Source organism: Heterocephalus glaber, unplaced genomic scaffold, assembly GCF_053883595.1.
Source record: "Heterocephalus glaber isolate CG9 unplaced genomic scaffold, H.glaber_assembly_v1.0 deba00001745, whole genome shotgun sequence".
Lineage (NCBI taxonomy): Eukaryota > Metazoa > Chordata > Mammalia > Rodentia > Bathyergidae > Heterocephalus > Heterocephalus glaber.
The window spans coordinates 988151-1004422 of record NW_028258451.1 but is presented as its reverse complement, the minus strand read 5'-3'; the positions used below and the strand labels follow the sequence as shown (position 1 = coordinate 1004422).

The window sequence follows — 16272 nt, the reverse complement described above, 5'->3', positions numbered from 1 at the left end:
ATGGTACCGACACAAAAACAGACATGTGGAGCAATGGAACAGAATAGAGGAAGCAGAAACAATGCCAGGCACATTCAGCTAATAGATCTTTGGCCAAGGAGTCAGAAACATACACTGGAGGGAAGACAGCCTCTAATAAATGGTGGTGGGAGTACTGGCTGTCCACATTCAGAAGATTGAGTCCAGACCTATATATCTCACCATGTACTAAATTAAAATCAAAATGGATCAAAGAACTAAATGTTAAAACAGAAACACTGACTCTTGAAGTCATAGGCACAGGCAAGGACTCTGAATAGAATCACAGTGGCTCAAGAAATAACACTGTGAATCAACAAATGGGATCATGATAGTTTTTAAATATAATCTTGTAAAAAGTCCTCACAGTATTGACACATATCTGTAATTATTAATATGCATTTTGTTGTATGATGGAAATGTAAAATATATCCATATTTTTCTCTTCCAATCATTTATTTCTTTTGATTTACAGTTTGTGTTCAATGTAAAATAATTCCATAACAAAAAATTACTGTGAATCAAACAAAATATACAATTTAAGCAGCTGTATAGCAGTCAGGCAAGAAGCAAAAGGGAATATTTATTCATACACAAGTAGCTTGAGATCTGATTGTTCTGGTTGTTGCTCTGTAGATTTCTAAAGATGAAAGAAATGGAGCTTGATCAAGACTATTGTGGCCAATTTGACATTGGATCATGTGAACATCACTGTGTGACCATGAGAACAAACAAGTTCAGGGAGCATGTTATTATTACTGTTGTTGTTGTTGTTGTTTTGAGACAGAGTCCCTCTGGCCTTGAACTCAAGAGGGGCCCAGGCTGGCCTCGACCTTGTGGTGATCCTCCTACCTCAGCCTCCTGAGTGCTGGGATTACAGGCATGTGCCACCACACCTGGTGGAAGCATTTTATTTTTAAAAAGTTTCTGTGTATCAAGTCAGTTGTTCAATATTTATTGTGCTATCAGGCCCACTTTGAGGTTTAGCAGCTGGTTTTAACCATCTAAGAATTTCGTCTGCTAACAGAAAATGTACATTTTTATCCATAGTTTTCAAGAAGAATTTACAGAAAGAATAGAACATTTTTGTGGTTTTAATGCAAGTTACTTTGTAGTATTTACTTCCTGAATGCTTGATTTACATAGTTTGACTCATTCACATACCTCACTTCTAAAATCAAGATTTTTTACTTTACCTTCAATGGAGACTGTACTTTTAATAGGAAAAAGTACTCAGCATATGCAAAAATTAAAGGCAGAGTTTTGAAGGTAGTTGACAACATAGCATTTCTATGGGTTGGCACAAGTGAGGGTGGCACTGTTACCAAGGAGAGTGGGTAGTGAGGAGTGTGTGCCCTTTGACTCTGGAGGGATAGCAAGGTTTACTCATGCCCCTTGGGTTGAGAGTATTCCAGTCCATGGCTGCCTTGCAACATGTCAATTACTACATAATTGGTCAAAAGAGTATGCGATCTAATGACAGGAAAATCATTTCAGTTTCCAAGAGAATAGCTGTAGGTGAACAACGCGGAACTTTATCTAGAGTGCATCAGCAGTAAATTAGTAGTGCTGTTAGAATCTATTGAGGTCTTAACATTAATACCTGCTAGCTCCTTCCACTGTACATATACTCATAGAATTGGGGAAACTTTTTATATTAGCTCTTTACTGGCCTTCTAGATTTCAGTAGGCCTGGTGAAAACTGAATTTTTATTCCACATCTCATCTTTTATTTCTAGATAAAATCTATTCTTGATTTCAAGGTAGACTTTTAAGTGTCCATATTCTTAAGCCACGTTCAGGACATCACCTCTCTATTTTGGGTGTTTTTTCTCTTCTACTTGTACACAAAACACCAGCATATTTAATACTGGCATTCACTCTCTGTCAAATCCTTCACATGCCTTCAAACCACTCAGATTTGGAATTCTCCAGATTTCTGTGTCCAGAAAATACAGTGTTGATTTAGTAGATCAGATGGAGATCAGTTTCTTCCTTGCCATAAGGACTTCTGGTTGCCTGGAAGTTGAATTGGGTTTAGAAGATGGGGAAGGATAGATATTTCTTGGTCTGAGTCTCTCAAAGTACAGATCAGAAGAAAATCCAGTGCAAGAGGACACTGGCTGTTGACTGCAGGGTGCTGCTGTCAGCCTTGGTGGCAGCAGAGGTGTCCTGGAAAAGTCACTTGAAAGTTGTGTCACAACAGATGTTCGGTTTGAATGCATCTGCCTGTGCAGGAGCAGAACCAGAAATAGCAGCCCCAGCCTCAGCCTGGCCACTGTCAGTGTGCCTGGGTGTCTTTTGTTGACGGACAGCAGGTCCTGCTGGGGGTGGTGTGAAGAGGTGGGCTGGCAAGGTATCTGCAGAGTTCAAGTATGTATAACTCCATGTGTTGGGGTTAAGTTTATACCCATGAAACCGCCATCAAACTCAAAGCCCTTTGAATCTGGAGCAAAATTTGTACTGGAGCAAAATTTAGCCATCTACAGGAGGAGTGAAAGCAGGAAACTTGTTTGTTTTTGAGACAGAATGTCACTATACAGGTCAGGCTGGCCTTGAACTCACCTTGTAGCCCAGTGTGATCTTGAACTTCCAGCAATCCTCCTGCCTCAGCCTCCCAAATGCTGAGATTACAGGTGTGCAAAATCACTCCTGTTAGGACACATTATTTTGGTGTATGGAGGCAAAAAATATGCCCTGTAGGGCTGAGGATGTAGCTCAGTGGTGCCACACCTGCCTGGCAAGCACAAGTTCCTGAGTTCAATCCCTGGTACCAAAAAAAAAAAAAAAGAAATATGCAATATGCCCTGTAAGATGTGGATGTTCTCTTTGCTTTAGTATTTCCTTTCAATGAAATTTCTTGTACATAACGTTTGTGAAGTAGGTTGCCAATGTTTCTTGCCCTATTCAGATTCTTCACAGTTTCAATCCAATGCCCACCCACATTGGCTCCATCTCCCCTTTCCTGATATTAGGGTCTCATCCCAAGATGTAACCATCACAGACTTGCCATCAGGGAGCATTTGAAATAGCGCAAAAATCAATGACATATCCACACCCGTCATTTCCAATAGATCTTGCTTCTCCCTGTGTTTTGCTTTGCTTTGTTTTACTTTATTTTATTAAGAGCTCATAAAATTGATCAAAACAAGAAAATTTAAGCTGTACAATGCAGTTTCTTATAAGTCCAGAATTCGTCTTGGAAAACCAAAATTTTCTTACCTTCAGTCAGCACCTCCTGTTTTCTTTTTTTTCTCAGTTTCTGGAAACCACTATTCTCCTCTCTGCTTCTGTATATTTGACTGTTTTGTACTCCATGCAAATGTTATAATACACATCATTGTCTGTCTGATCCTTCCTTATTTTATTTTGCATAATGTGCTCCAGATTAATTCTTGTTGCATATGACAGTGTTTGCTCCTTTTTAAAGGGTCAATATTACGTAGTTGCATGGATATACCACATTTTTTATACATTCTTATATCAGTGAACACATAGGTTGTTTCCCTGTTGTAGATATTGTATATAATGATGAAGTAAACATTGAAACGAAGGTACATTTTCCAGAACCAAATGTCTATTCTGTTGGACATATATTATGAAGTTGGGATGCTGGAACAAAAGTAGGAACATTTTTAGTTTTTAAGAAAACGGGACAGTTTTCTTAAAACTGTCCCGTTTTCTATAGGGGCTGCTCTGACTTAGATCCTTATGAAGCTCACACAAGAGTTGTCTTTCCTCTACATCCTCACCAATGCTTGTTCCCTTTGTTTTGGTCATGGCAGTCCCAACAGGAGGTAGGTGATAGCTCTTTGTAACTTTGACTTATATTTTTATTTACCTGGTTATTTGCCATGTTCTCCTTTTAGGTATATGAATGTCATCTTGAGAGGAAGTCTGGTCAGGCCCATTGCTCATTTGCTAATTTGGTAATGACAGTTCATCTATATTTTGCTGTTACGTTGTTGGACTTCCTTGTATATATATTTTGGATGTTAACACCTGATGAAATATAAGCCCTGGAAAATCTTCTCTCTTTCTGTAGGTTCCTTTTTAATTCTCTTGTTTCTTATAATTTTCTTTAGAAAATTATAATTTGATGTAATTCTACTTATCTATTTTTGCTTTTGCAATCTATGCATTTGAAGGCCTATGTACAAGATATTAATTATAATAATGAGACATTTATTGTAGAGAGTGGTGAATAAATGACAAACTAAAATAATATAGCGATAGAATGTGAAATTTTCAACTGGAGATATTTTATTTTCCCACGACTTCACTGGATGTGAAATTTCAAGAATAATTCCATTAATGTACAACATCATGCAGGCAGGATGTTCCTTTAATATCCTGGGTCTGGGGATGTGGAGAGTGTGCTGGATTGAAATGCCAGTGTCCTGGAATGACATGGACCTGGTAGACCAGTTAGCCAGGCAGAAGCAACGGCTACGTCAGCCTCAAATACTTCATCCAGTTGCAGTTTGGAAGCCCACAAATTCTTTCACAGAATAAACTGCCCTTTAACCCAGCCTGTCTGGTTTGCTGTAAGTTATAATTGCTGATTTCTTTTCTATTATTAATGGTGATATAGTTATTGCTTTTAGTGGCTCTTTAATGTATGTAAATATTTGGTTTGTCTTTGTGTTCTATCACTTCTGTTGATTTCTATTTTTGTATGTCAATATCTGGTTTGTCCTTGTGTCTTCAACATTACTGCCATTTATTTTCTCCTCTCTGATGCTGGGGATCAATCCCTCCAAAAGACCTTCAAATAAAATTGGAGAGATGTCTATTTCAGGAGACACAAAACATCAAAATAGACAAAAAAGAAGTTTCAAAAAACAAAGCAACACGACTTTTACAAATTCTATATTTGTCAGGAACTGACATCAAATCTCATACATTCATATGGCAGAGAGACTGAGACAGAGCCTGAAAATGATTGTGGCATTTTTGCAACCTGAAAAAATATCAGCAGGCATATTTGAATCTGAAACAACCAGAAGCCCTTAATTTCTCTGATATAGGAATCTCTCACAATTCCAGGAATCTCCTATCCTTCCCGAATAGATATTTCTCATAGAGAGCAACCAAATTGTCAACTGGTATATCAAAAAATGTTAAACATCACTAATAATCAGAAAAATATGAATTACAACCACCATGAGATATCACCTCATTCTGATTACAATGGCTGTTTAGATAAGGACAAAGGAAACCAGGTGTTGTAGAGGATGTGGCAAAAGGGAATCTTACACAGTATTGGTAGGAATGTAAATTACTACTACATTCATTGTAAAAATCAATATGGAAATTAAATATAAACCTATCAGATACTCCCTCAATCTTACAATTCTGAGTTTATGTCTAAAGGAAGTTAAATGAGTGTGTTGAAGTGATAGCAGCACTACCATGACACCTGCACTGTTTTTCACATTACGCAAGACATGGAACCAAATGAACCACCAGTAGATGAACTGACAAAGGAAACATGGTTTATATACACATTAGAATGCTCTCCAACTATAACAAATGAAAACTTGTCATCCGCACATTGTAGATAAGCCTGGAAGACATTAGGCTAAGCTTTAAAATAAGAGAGGCACAAAAAGAGTGAAAAGATCCTAAAAATGTGGAGTGTAAAAATTTAACCCATGGATGTAAAAAAACAGAATGATGTTTATCATTGGCTAAGGCATGGAGTGATTTGGGGAAATGTCAAAAGACACAAAATTTCAGTTAGGAGGAACAAGTTGCAGAGATCTATTGTACACAATGATGACTATTCAATGGCAATGTATTGGATTCTTGAAAATCATTGAGAGTATTTTTAAGTGCTTTATCACAAAAATTGGGGGATTGTATTTTATTTTTATTTTTTAATTTTAATTTTATTTAATTTTATTATTATTTTTTTTGGTACTGGGGATGAACTTGGGACCTTGTGCTTGTGAGGCAAGTGGCAGAATCACTGAGCTAAATCCCTGGTGAGGGGGATTGCATATATTAATTGGCTCTCTCTATATACCCAACCACATTATATGCATATTTAAAACCGGGTAAAATAAATACAGTTGGGCGGCAATTTAGCTCTGTGCCTGCCTTGCAAGTGCAAGGTTCTCAGTTTGATCCCTGGCGCCACCCCAAATAGTCATATGAAATAAATACATATGATTTTAATGTCAATTAGAATTGCAAATTTTACATGTCCACACTTCCCTGAGATTCTTTCACCTGTGAGACCTCAATATTTTCTTCCTGCACCACGTGAGGCTCTGTCTCTAGTTATTTCAGCAAAATAAGAGCTTCTCCAAAACACTCAAACTTCATGTGTCTAGAGGTGTTTGCAGAATCTCCTAATTGTTTTGGGGAATTGAGAAGTAGAGAGAAAGTTTTTTTCTTTCTTTGCAAGATTAGTCACAACACCCAATGATTCACTGCCATTTAAACATTGGTGCTAATTGCTTTTCTGAAGGATGATGCAATGTGATGATTGCATTTCAAGGGGGTGGAGATGATGTGATAATTGCATTTGTGTGGGGAGTTGAGGTCACAACTGGGGCCCATATCTCAAGATCTGGCCACCTCTCTCCCACATGAGCAGAGGGTGTCAAGACCATCAATGGGGGAAGCTGGAAGGAGCCTGGTGAGCGTTTTCTATTCCAATTTGTGAAACTAAGTGTGGAAGGGAAGGTGCTGCATCTGTGTCTGTGTCTGGAGAGGCATCATGTCTGGAAATGTAGTGTACCTGGGGGTAATGGACACACACCGGAAGGAACAGCAATTCCTGAGGCAGAGGCTGAGCTTGTGGACCAGGGCCTGGAGGTCTGAGATTCCCAAACTAGCCTCTGACTTCTCTTCACATTTTTTCATACCAGCATTGAGTATGTTTCAGGGAGACTGCCTGAAGCAGTCATGACACCTGATTTGCAAGATACTTAAGAATATGATTCAGAAATCAGTTCACTATTCAGCCTGCTTTACAGAAATCACAGAGAAAGTTAAATAACCAGTATTGTTTCTTCAGTAAAATATGTGTTTGTCATAATGACTGTGATTGTGTAAATTGAATCAGATATTTTCTGGTGTAAACAAAACGTGATCAATTGGTAATTGGTGTAGTCCACAGATTTTTCTCTCACTGAGTTTGACATGATTAGTGGAGATGATGATTAGGCCTCTCTGAAAATATCCATAGTCTGTTGATGGTGGGATACTTTTCCTTCCTGAAGGAAGGATAGGAGACACCCTGGAAATGTGAGAGATTCATACACCAGAAAAATTAAGGGCTTCTGGTAGTTTCAGATTTAAATGTGCTTGCTGATATTTTGTCAGGTAGCAAAAATTCCACAATCGCTTTCAGGTTCTGTCTCGGTCTCTCTGCCATATGAATGTGCAAGATTTGATGCTTCAAAGTTTCCTTTTGCAGGCTTGCCTTGAATTTTAGCCACATTCCCAAATTGCTTATTTCATTTTCTTTGTGTTTCTAAAATAAAAGCACATAATTGTGGGCTATCTAATGAGTTAGTTTTTAATGTAAAATACTTTATCATATATTTAAATTTTGTGTACCTTAGCTCAGATCAAAACCAAATATTACCCTTTATTTCTATGCTAGATGTCACTGGAAAAAATATTACATGGCTATTTCTGTTGCTATTTTAGTATTGCTCTGTAGTCACTAACAATTTTTGTGATAGGAAATTGTTTACACATCAATTTTTTGTCTTTTGAATCTTCATTCATAATTGATGCATGTATATAGAACTGTTCACAAAAGAATGGGAAATGACCACGATCGACTTTATTTAGTAGCAGATTTCGAATATGACAAGGTACACACGTGTTTGGGTTACTGAATGACCACTGTGCCACTCTGGTAGTACAGCGTGCAAAGAATCACAGTGCCCTGCAGCCTGGCTGTCATGAGTAAACCTGTTCTTTATTGAATTGAGATGAATCATATAACTTCCTTTTTGTTCAGTCATCTTTGTGGATAAAAAGAAAAAAAATTTAGGTCCTAACTCATCATATTGTGTGCATTAAATACGTTAGAAGGGGTAAGTCATTGGGGTCTATACCTTGTAAGTGCTTTGTAAAGAAACATGCAAGACTTTGGAAAACTCTTAAGGGAAATCATATCTTAGAAGCAAATTTCTGAGGAGAGGTGATGGTAAGCAAAGAATTTTGATTTTAATGTTTTATGAAGTACCCTACAAGTTATCTTCTCACACAGAATCATGTGTTTTGAATGCTTATGTTAAATCCTGGACAATCATAAAATGGCCCCTGTGGATTTGAGAATTGCAGTGATCTTCCTTTTCCAGATTGTCACTGGAACTGCCGGGAACTTAGCACTCTTGGGTCATTATTGCATCCTGTACTTCAGTGGCTGCAGGTCCAGGTCCACAGATGTGATCCTCAGGCACCTGATCGTGGCCAACCTCTTGGTCATTCTCTCCAGAGGAATCCCAGAGACCATGGCAGCATTTGGGTTGCAAAGTTTCCTCAGTGACGTTGGGTGCAAGCTTGTGTTCTATGTGCACAGGGTGGGCAGGGGTGGGTCCATGGGCAGCACCTGCCTCCTGAGTGTTTTCCAGGCCATCACCATCAGCCCCAGGAGCTCCAGGTGGGCAGAGCTGAAAAGGAAAGCCCTAAAATTTATTGGCTTGTCTAACATCCTCTGCTGGGGCCTGCACATGCTGCTAAATGTCAGAGTTCCTATGCTTATGAGTGACAAAGGGAACAACGGAAACAGCACAAAAACTATAGATTTTCAGTACTGTTCAGCTACCCTTCCTGACAAAGAAAAAGATTCATTGTTTGGAGCGTTGGCATTCTCCCATGACATTCTGTGTTTGGCGCTCATGGTCTGGGCCAGTGGCTCCATAGTTTTCCATCTGTACAGGCACAAGCAGCGGGTCCACCATCTTCGTAGCCACAAAATCTCATCACCGTCTTCCCCTGAGACCAGAGCCACTCAAAGCACCCTCATCCTGGTCACTGCCTTCATATCCTTCTATGCCCTGTCTTCCATCATTCATGTTTTGTTTCTCCTTCATGATGGAACTGCCTGGTGGCTAGTCAAAACTTCTGCCTTCTCCAATACTTGTTTCCCCACTGCCAGCCCCCTAATTCTCATGAGTCGAGAGCGGTGTGTTTCCAGGGTCATTTGGAAGAAGTAAGCAAATATTTCATCTCATCACATATGTGAATTTATCTGCTTTTCATGTGTTCTATCCTGAATGCACCCCTATTTGACTGAACCTTAAGAACCTTCACGAGTAAGTCTTATTGCAGTGATAAGTGTTGATATGATAAAGCTTCTATTTTTATAATGAGTAGTGATTAGTAACAATATGAAATTGGGCCGGGAATTTAGCTCAGTGGTTTCACCTCCTGCTGTGCAAGTGGAAGGACCCGAGTTCGATCCCTGGTACCAAAAAACACACACGCAAAAACCAATATGAAATAAAGTCTTTTTTACTATTTATTTTGGTAAAATTTTATTTTAAATTTGAAATATTTGTGTTCCCTTTGTTTTGCTTATTTAAAGGTCTTTATTTTTGTTCAATGTAGTTAATGTATATGTCATGAAGTATAGTATGTTTAAATCAGTTTTCTCTCATTTAATATTTTTTAATTTCTCTCATCTCTCCACTCTTGTAGGTTCCTTCATATAACTGGTTATGTCAGATCCAGATCTCTATTTTTAAATTAAGTTTATTGGTACGTTTTAGGTATACAATATGATGACATTCATCATCAGGAATTTGTACCTTTACATGATGTATCTTGGTTCTTATTTTTTCCCCATTCCCCTGCCCTCCCTTCAACCCTTCCACCCATCCCTATTTACAAAGACCTTGTTTCTGTTTTTTCCTTTTCTCATATTTTTTCCTTTCCTTTCTTTCCTTTCCCATACCCCTCCCACTTCCCCTTCCCCTTTGGACCTTTTCTTTCTGTTTCATGTTATCTATTATACATTTTGGTCCTCATGTACCCTTTCAGTTTCTCACTCCAGAGAAACTATTTCGTATTTACACATGTGTGTCCTAAAAAAATTACTTAAAATCCTATTATGATTTGTGATAGTGATCTACAATTATTAAGTTTCAACTTGCATTTTGTTATATCATTGACATGTAAATATCTGTAGATTTCTTTCTGTTTTAGCCATGCATTTCTTCTTATTTACAGTTTGTGTTTAGTGAAGATCAATTCCATAACACGCGAAGTTACTAAGAATCAAAATAACATTCAGAAATTCGTTATGCATTCCAAGTGGTTATACAGTAGCAGGTGAGATGCAAAAGGGAGTGTTCATTCATACATACCGTAGCATAAGATCTGTCTGGTCCAGTTGTTCCCCTGTAGATTTCTAAAGATGGGATGTATTGACATGTTTTCAAGATTTACAATGGCTGTATTAGGCACCTGAGCATGTTAACACCACTTTGTGACCACGTAAACAAAAGAGTTCAATGAACACCTTCATTTTCAAAAGGTTTCTGTGTATCAAGCAACTATAGATTTATTGAAAGTCAGGCCCACTTTGAGGTTTTGCACCAGGTTCTAATCATCTAAAAATTCTGTCTGATAACAGAAAATGTCCCAAATATGTATATTCTAATCTATAGTTTTAGAAAATATTTACAGAAAGAATATAACTATTTGTAAATTTAGTGCAAGTTAGTTTCCAGTCTTCACTTTCCAAATGGTTGATTTACAATTTTGGTTCCTTCATACATTTGCCTTTTTATTGGAAGGATTTACCACTTTCCCTTCAAAATGTCTGCATTTTCAATTGTGAGAAGTATCTAACATATGCAGAAACAAAATGAAGTATTTTGAAGTTAGCTGAGTTGAATGCATTTCTCCTGACTGGAGTCAGTTCAATTAAATGAACCTGGTGCTGCTGAATGAAAAGTGGTGAGAAGCGCCCACTGCTACACTTTGTAGGATGAGCAAAACTTACTCATGCTGCTTGGATTTGGGGGTGAATTCAAGTCCACAATTGCCTTGGCACACATCAGGTACCATTTTAAAGGGCAAATGCAGTGTCAAATCCAAAATCACTGAGGAAAAAATAAGTCCGGTTTAAAAGAGAATGATGATACCTTAACAATATGAGATGTTATCTTCTGTATATCAGCAGTAGATTAGTACTGAAAAAGAATACATCCATGGCTTACAGTAACATTTGGTAGTTTCTTCTAATGTACATGTGCATAAGTCTTGAAAGCTTTTACATCACCTGTGTATTAGCCTTACTGATTCAAATGAACCAAACGCAAACTGAGTCTCCGGAAGAGACCCATCATGGCCAAGTAGATGCAGACCTGTGCTTGGGAAGCCCAGAGGAGATTTACTGGAAAATACAGGTACTGAGAAATGGGGGAGGCAAACATAGTCAAATATGGAAACTCAACCCAAAGGAGAAATCCACTACATCAAATACATCTTCCAGGGAGTTAGAAAGGTAAGTGGGATGGCTCTGGTTCACAGCACCCATTAACTCCAGGTCTGCTGAATACTCCACCTTGGGAGTGGTTCTACCATCCTGAGGGAAGGGGTCACAGGAGCAGAGCCCAGTCCCCTGGGCAGGGTTCCTGTTCTACTGTCCCTACCCCCTGGGAGTGGGAACCCCAAAATTGAGAGGGTCACAGAGTAGGCACCAGAGAAACTGAATGCAAGAAAACTGCTCAAAAGACAGAGACCCAGAAGGTAGCACTGGGCCTCTGGAAAAGCGCAGAACGAGAGAATAGCATTTACTGGGGAGAAGTGTGCTTCCGGGAGCCACAGGCTGTAAGTCAAACTTGGGTGAGAAGGAGATTTCCAAGGGCACCAGAGCGGTCAGTGCCCCAGCATGCTCCAAACACAGGAAGTTCCATGTCCATGTGAGACCCTGTCTATTCCTCACTGTTCTGAACTGGCAAGAGAGCTCTTCTGCCTCCAGAAAACAGCTGCTTAACGAACCCTGGGCAGCACAGGGCTGCGGGGCAGGGAGCCCTGAGCTTCAGCCAGGAGACCCTGGGGAGGAAGGGTGGCCAGGCAGTGCTGGAGCAGTCAGTCCCCTAGCACTCTCCAAACCCCGGGAGCTCTGTGTCCCCGTGATATCCTGCCCACTGCTCATTGTGTAGTGCTGGCAAGGGAACTCTCTTACCCTGAGCAAATGCTGCCCAGTGAGCCCCTGGTGCCACAGGGGTCAGGGGTGGGAGCTGCAGACTGCAGCTGGTGAAACACTCGTGAGGAGGAGATCCAGCAGAGCAGCCCCACCCCTACTGTTCCCCCAAAGCCCAGGGAACTTTGTGTCCGTGCATCTCTTGCACAATGCCCAGTGTGCAGCACCCCAGGAAAACTCTCCACCTCCAGCTGAAGACGGCGGAGTGACAGGAGCTCTGGGCACCAGAGCACACAGCTGGAAAGTGGCAGTTTTTGTGGAGGATGCAGAAGGAGCCTCAGGCAAACTGACAGAGAGACACAGTTTAGTCAGAAAACAAGATAAAAGGCACCAATCTGGAAACCTGCAGAAATATACATATGGGAAATATGTGTACACATAAAAAGGAAAATAAATATTAACCAGTGCCCTAATTTAAATAGTGGCTCCCACTGCAAGTCAGGTAAACCTCACCAAAACAGGACCCAGGATTCAAACATGAGTTCATTATTCCCACATGCACAGTTTCTGACCTGCATGCAGCTTTTCACAATCTCCAGTGACATTTCCATCCCTTCACCCCTTTGCTTACTCCCCAAAATCTGCTCTCAAACCTCCTCTCTGCCAGCCCTTCATTCCAGTCATAGAAACAATAACAAAAAGTTCAGTCTTGTGTCTTTCTATACCTGGCATTATCCCTCTGTTCTCATTCTCTTCTTTCTCATCTGTTCCTTCCACTTTCACTTCCTTTCTCCTTCCACAACCCACCAGATCCCAGCCTCCCCATCGGCAGCAGTATATCGTGGTCTTCATGGGTCATTGAGAGAAGGGAGAAATTGTTAAAATAAGTTTTGAGGTACACGATTGATGTATGTTTGGATCCATTGCTGTTGGTCTAATCAGTAGGGACCCCTCCTGCACATGGCAACTGGGTGTGAGGGATTAATCTCAGTAGGTTGAAGAGGTACATAAATAGCAAACACAGCCCAAGCCAGTATCGCTTCAGTGGAAAGCAGACACTGCCTACAGAGATCTCCATATTAGCAACAATCTTTCACTCAAATTGATCCTCAACCTGCAGCACACACACAAAACAGTAGACATATGAGAAAGCAAGGTGGCAAAAGGCTTTATTTACAACTCCCCAGAGTTGTTCCAATGGGCACTAAAGGGGAGGAAGTGAAAAACCGAGTTGCTGCAATGTCTAAAGGGATAAAAGAAGAAATAAAATAAACCCCAGGTAAATAACATGTTCAGTGAAATTAAAGATGATGTAAGAAAATACAGAAGGGGCTTAACTGGTAAAACAATCAGAGGACTTAAAGGAAACAGTAATAAAAGCCTAGGTGAACTAATCAATTTGATACAACGTATGAGTGACCAGTTCAGGAAAGAATAAGAGTTCATGCAAAGGAATCAAACAGAAATTCAGGATATAAAATTCTATTGAAAGTATGAGCAGCAGAAATGTCCAATGCTAGCAGAGAGCTTCAGAAATAGAAAATAAGGTTGATGCAGGAGAGGATATATTCACAGGTACCTTAAAAACAGCAACAGAGCCAGGCCTGTTGGTGCACACGCATTATTGCAGCACTTAGGAAGCTGAGGCAGGAGGATCAATATGAGTTCAAGGGCAGCCTGAGCTACATAGCAAGACTCCATCTCAAAAAACCAAAAACCAAACCAAACCAAAACAGAAACAAAAACAAAACTCCCCCAGCAACAGATCATGGAAACTGGATCCAACAGCTGCTAGATGACACAAACTGAAGTAACTGAAGAATAACAGATGTTAAAGAAAAGACAGCAAAAAAAAAATCTATTTACAAAAATCATAACAGAGGGCCGGGGATTTAGCTCAGTGGTTCCAGCACCTGCTGTGCAAGCCCAAGGTCCCAAGTTCAATCCCCAGTACCAAAAAAAAAAAAATCATAACAAAAAAATCCCAAATTTAGGGAAAAATTTAACACACAGTAGAGGAGGCAACAGACCTTCAAATATCATGTAAATATCATGTAAGATAAAAGATACTCTCCCTCCATGGCACCTCAAAGTTAAAATCTCAGAAGTCCAACCAAAGGACAGATTTTAAAAGCTGCTGGAGAAAATCAATAAATAACTATTGATGTACACTACTATAATTTATGCAGATTTCTCATCCCAAACTTTAAAAGTCAAGAGAGCTTGAAGTTTCTGAAGCCCCAAAGGAAAACAATTTTCAAATCAGATTGATATATCTTGCAAAATTTTCTTGAAAATTTGATGGAAAATAAGGACTTTCCATGATAAAGAGAATCTTGAGAAATTTATGGCCACAAACCAGCAAAGAAGAAAATGAGGCCAACAATAGTAAAGAACATAATGAAATGAATACATCAAGGAGTGTGAGCAGTTAAGTGAAAGGGAAAATTACAGGAAGCAGCAACAGAAAAATGGTGAAACGACAAGAATCAGTCAATAGCTTTTGTTTTTTTTTTTTTTTTTTTTTTGGTCAGTAGCTTGTGATAATAACTCTCAGTGTAAATGGTCTTGACTCCCCAGTCAAAACACATAGATTGGCAGATTGGATAAAAACAAAACAAATTGAAATGAAACCTTATGATGCATATAAGAGACACATCTAATCCATAAAGAAGCACATAGACCAAAATCAAAGAATAATAATGATGTACTATGCAACAGGAGCCAGAAAACAAGCAGGAGTATCTTATTTTCAGACAAAGTGAACTTCAAGCCAAAACTGATGAGAAATGATGAAGAAGGTCTCTATATATGAGTAAAGGGAACAATTCAATAGGAAGAGAAGCAATTGTAATTCTTTCTTTCTTTTTGGTACTGGGGATCAAACTCAGGACCTTGTGCTTGCAAGGGAAGTGGCAGAAACACTGAGCTAAATCCCTGGCCTATTGTAATTATATATGTAATGGTGCAACCAACTTCATCAAACAAATATTACTGGATATAAAAGATCAGATAAACATCAATACAATTACAGTGGGGAATTTTAATACCCCACTACCACAAATAGATGAACCAAGTAGACAAAAGATCAACAAATTTCAGAGTTGTACTGAAACTTTGAACAAATGGACTTAGCTACATTATACTCTCACTGTAGTGGTGGGTACATGCAACTACACAGTTGTCAAAACCCATGGAATGTATAACACTGAGTGATCCCTAATACCTTAGTGTAAAGTACTTTATTGACATTGGGTGATAATGCTGTGTTGATGTAGGTCCATTGATTGTGATAAATGTATAACTGTGGTGTGGGATGTTGATAACACAGAATCTGTGTGTGTATGGTGGGGAGCAGAGAGGATATAGAAACTGTGTAAAACACAGAGGTCAAGAAAAATGGAACTTTCTGCTCAGTATCGCTGTGGTCATGAAACTGCTTTAAAATTGTCTATTAAAAAACCATAAATAGGGCTGGGGATTTAGCTCAGTGGTGCTGCCGCCTGCCTCACAAGTGCAAGGTCCTGAGTTCAATCCCTCCAAGCAAGAAAAAAAACCAACCCAAAAATGAATAAATTGTGAAACCAAATTTAAAAAGTGAGATATCTACAGTGTTCTACTCAACAATAACAACAAAATACACATTTTTTTCACACAACACCAAACTTTCTTCAAAGTAGACCACATACTGGCCCATAGAACATGCTTAAGTTAATACCAAATATCTAAATAATCATATGCATTTTATCAGATCATAGTGCAGTCAAATTAGAAATCAATGGCATAAACCCACAGAAATTGTGTAAATACACGGAGATCAATTATACACTTGAATTATCAATGAGTCATAGAAAAAATTAGATGATTCCTAGAATAAAATGGCAATTGTATATTATACTATTATCAATGGGACAAAGGGAAAGTAGTCCTAATAGGAAAGTTTGCAGCTGTAAATGCCCATATTAGAATAATAGAATGAATGTAAATAAATAACTAATGATGCAACTCCAGTTTGTAGGAAACCAAGATGAATCCAAATCCAAATCTGGCAAATAAAGGAAATTATAAAAATCAAAGCAGATTATAGTATTAAAATCTTTAGAGCAATAGGGAAGAGCAAGAAGTAA

The 16272-nt window shown here is 38.9% G+C and overlaps 1 protein-coding gene across 1 annotated transcript; it reads left to right on the top strand.

The window, feature by feature from the left end:
• Window positions 1-8303: 8303 nt before the first annotated feature.
• Window positions 8304-9354, top strand: LOC101725895 (vomeronasal type-1 receptor 2). The gene has a single exon (XM_004867178.2). The coding sequence runs from the start codon at window positions 8304-8306 to the stop codon at window positions 9204-9206; it is 903 nt and encodes a 300-aa protein (XP_004867235.2). The 3' UTR covers window positions 9207-9354.
• Window positions 9355-16272: the final 6918 nt, after the last annotated feature.

What these genes read in the sequence shown, in the direction of transcription:
- LOC101725895 (XM_004867178.2), top strand. Translation starts at nt 8,304, where the DNA reads ATGGCCCCTGTGGATTTGAGAATTGCAGTGATCTTCCTTTTCCAGATT.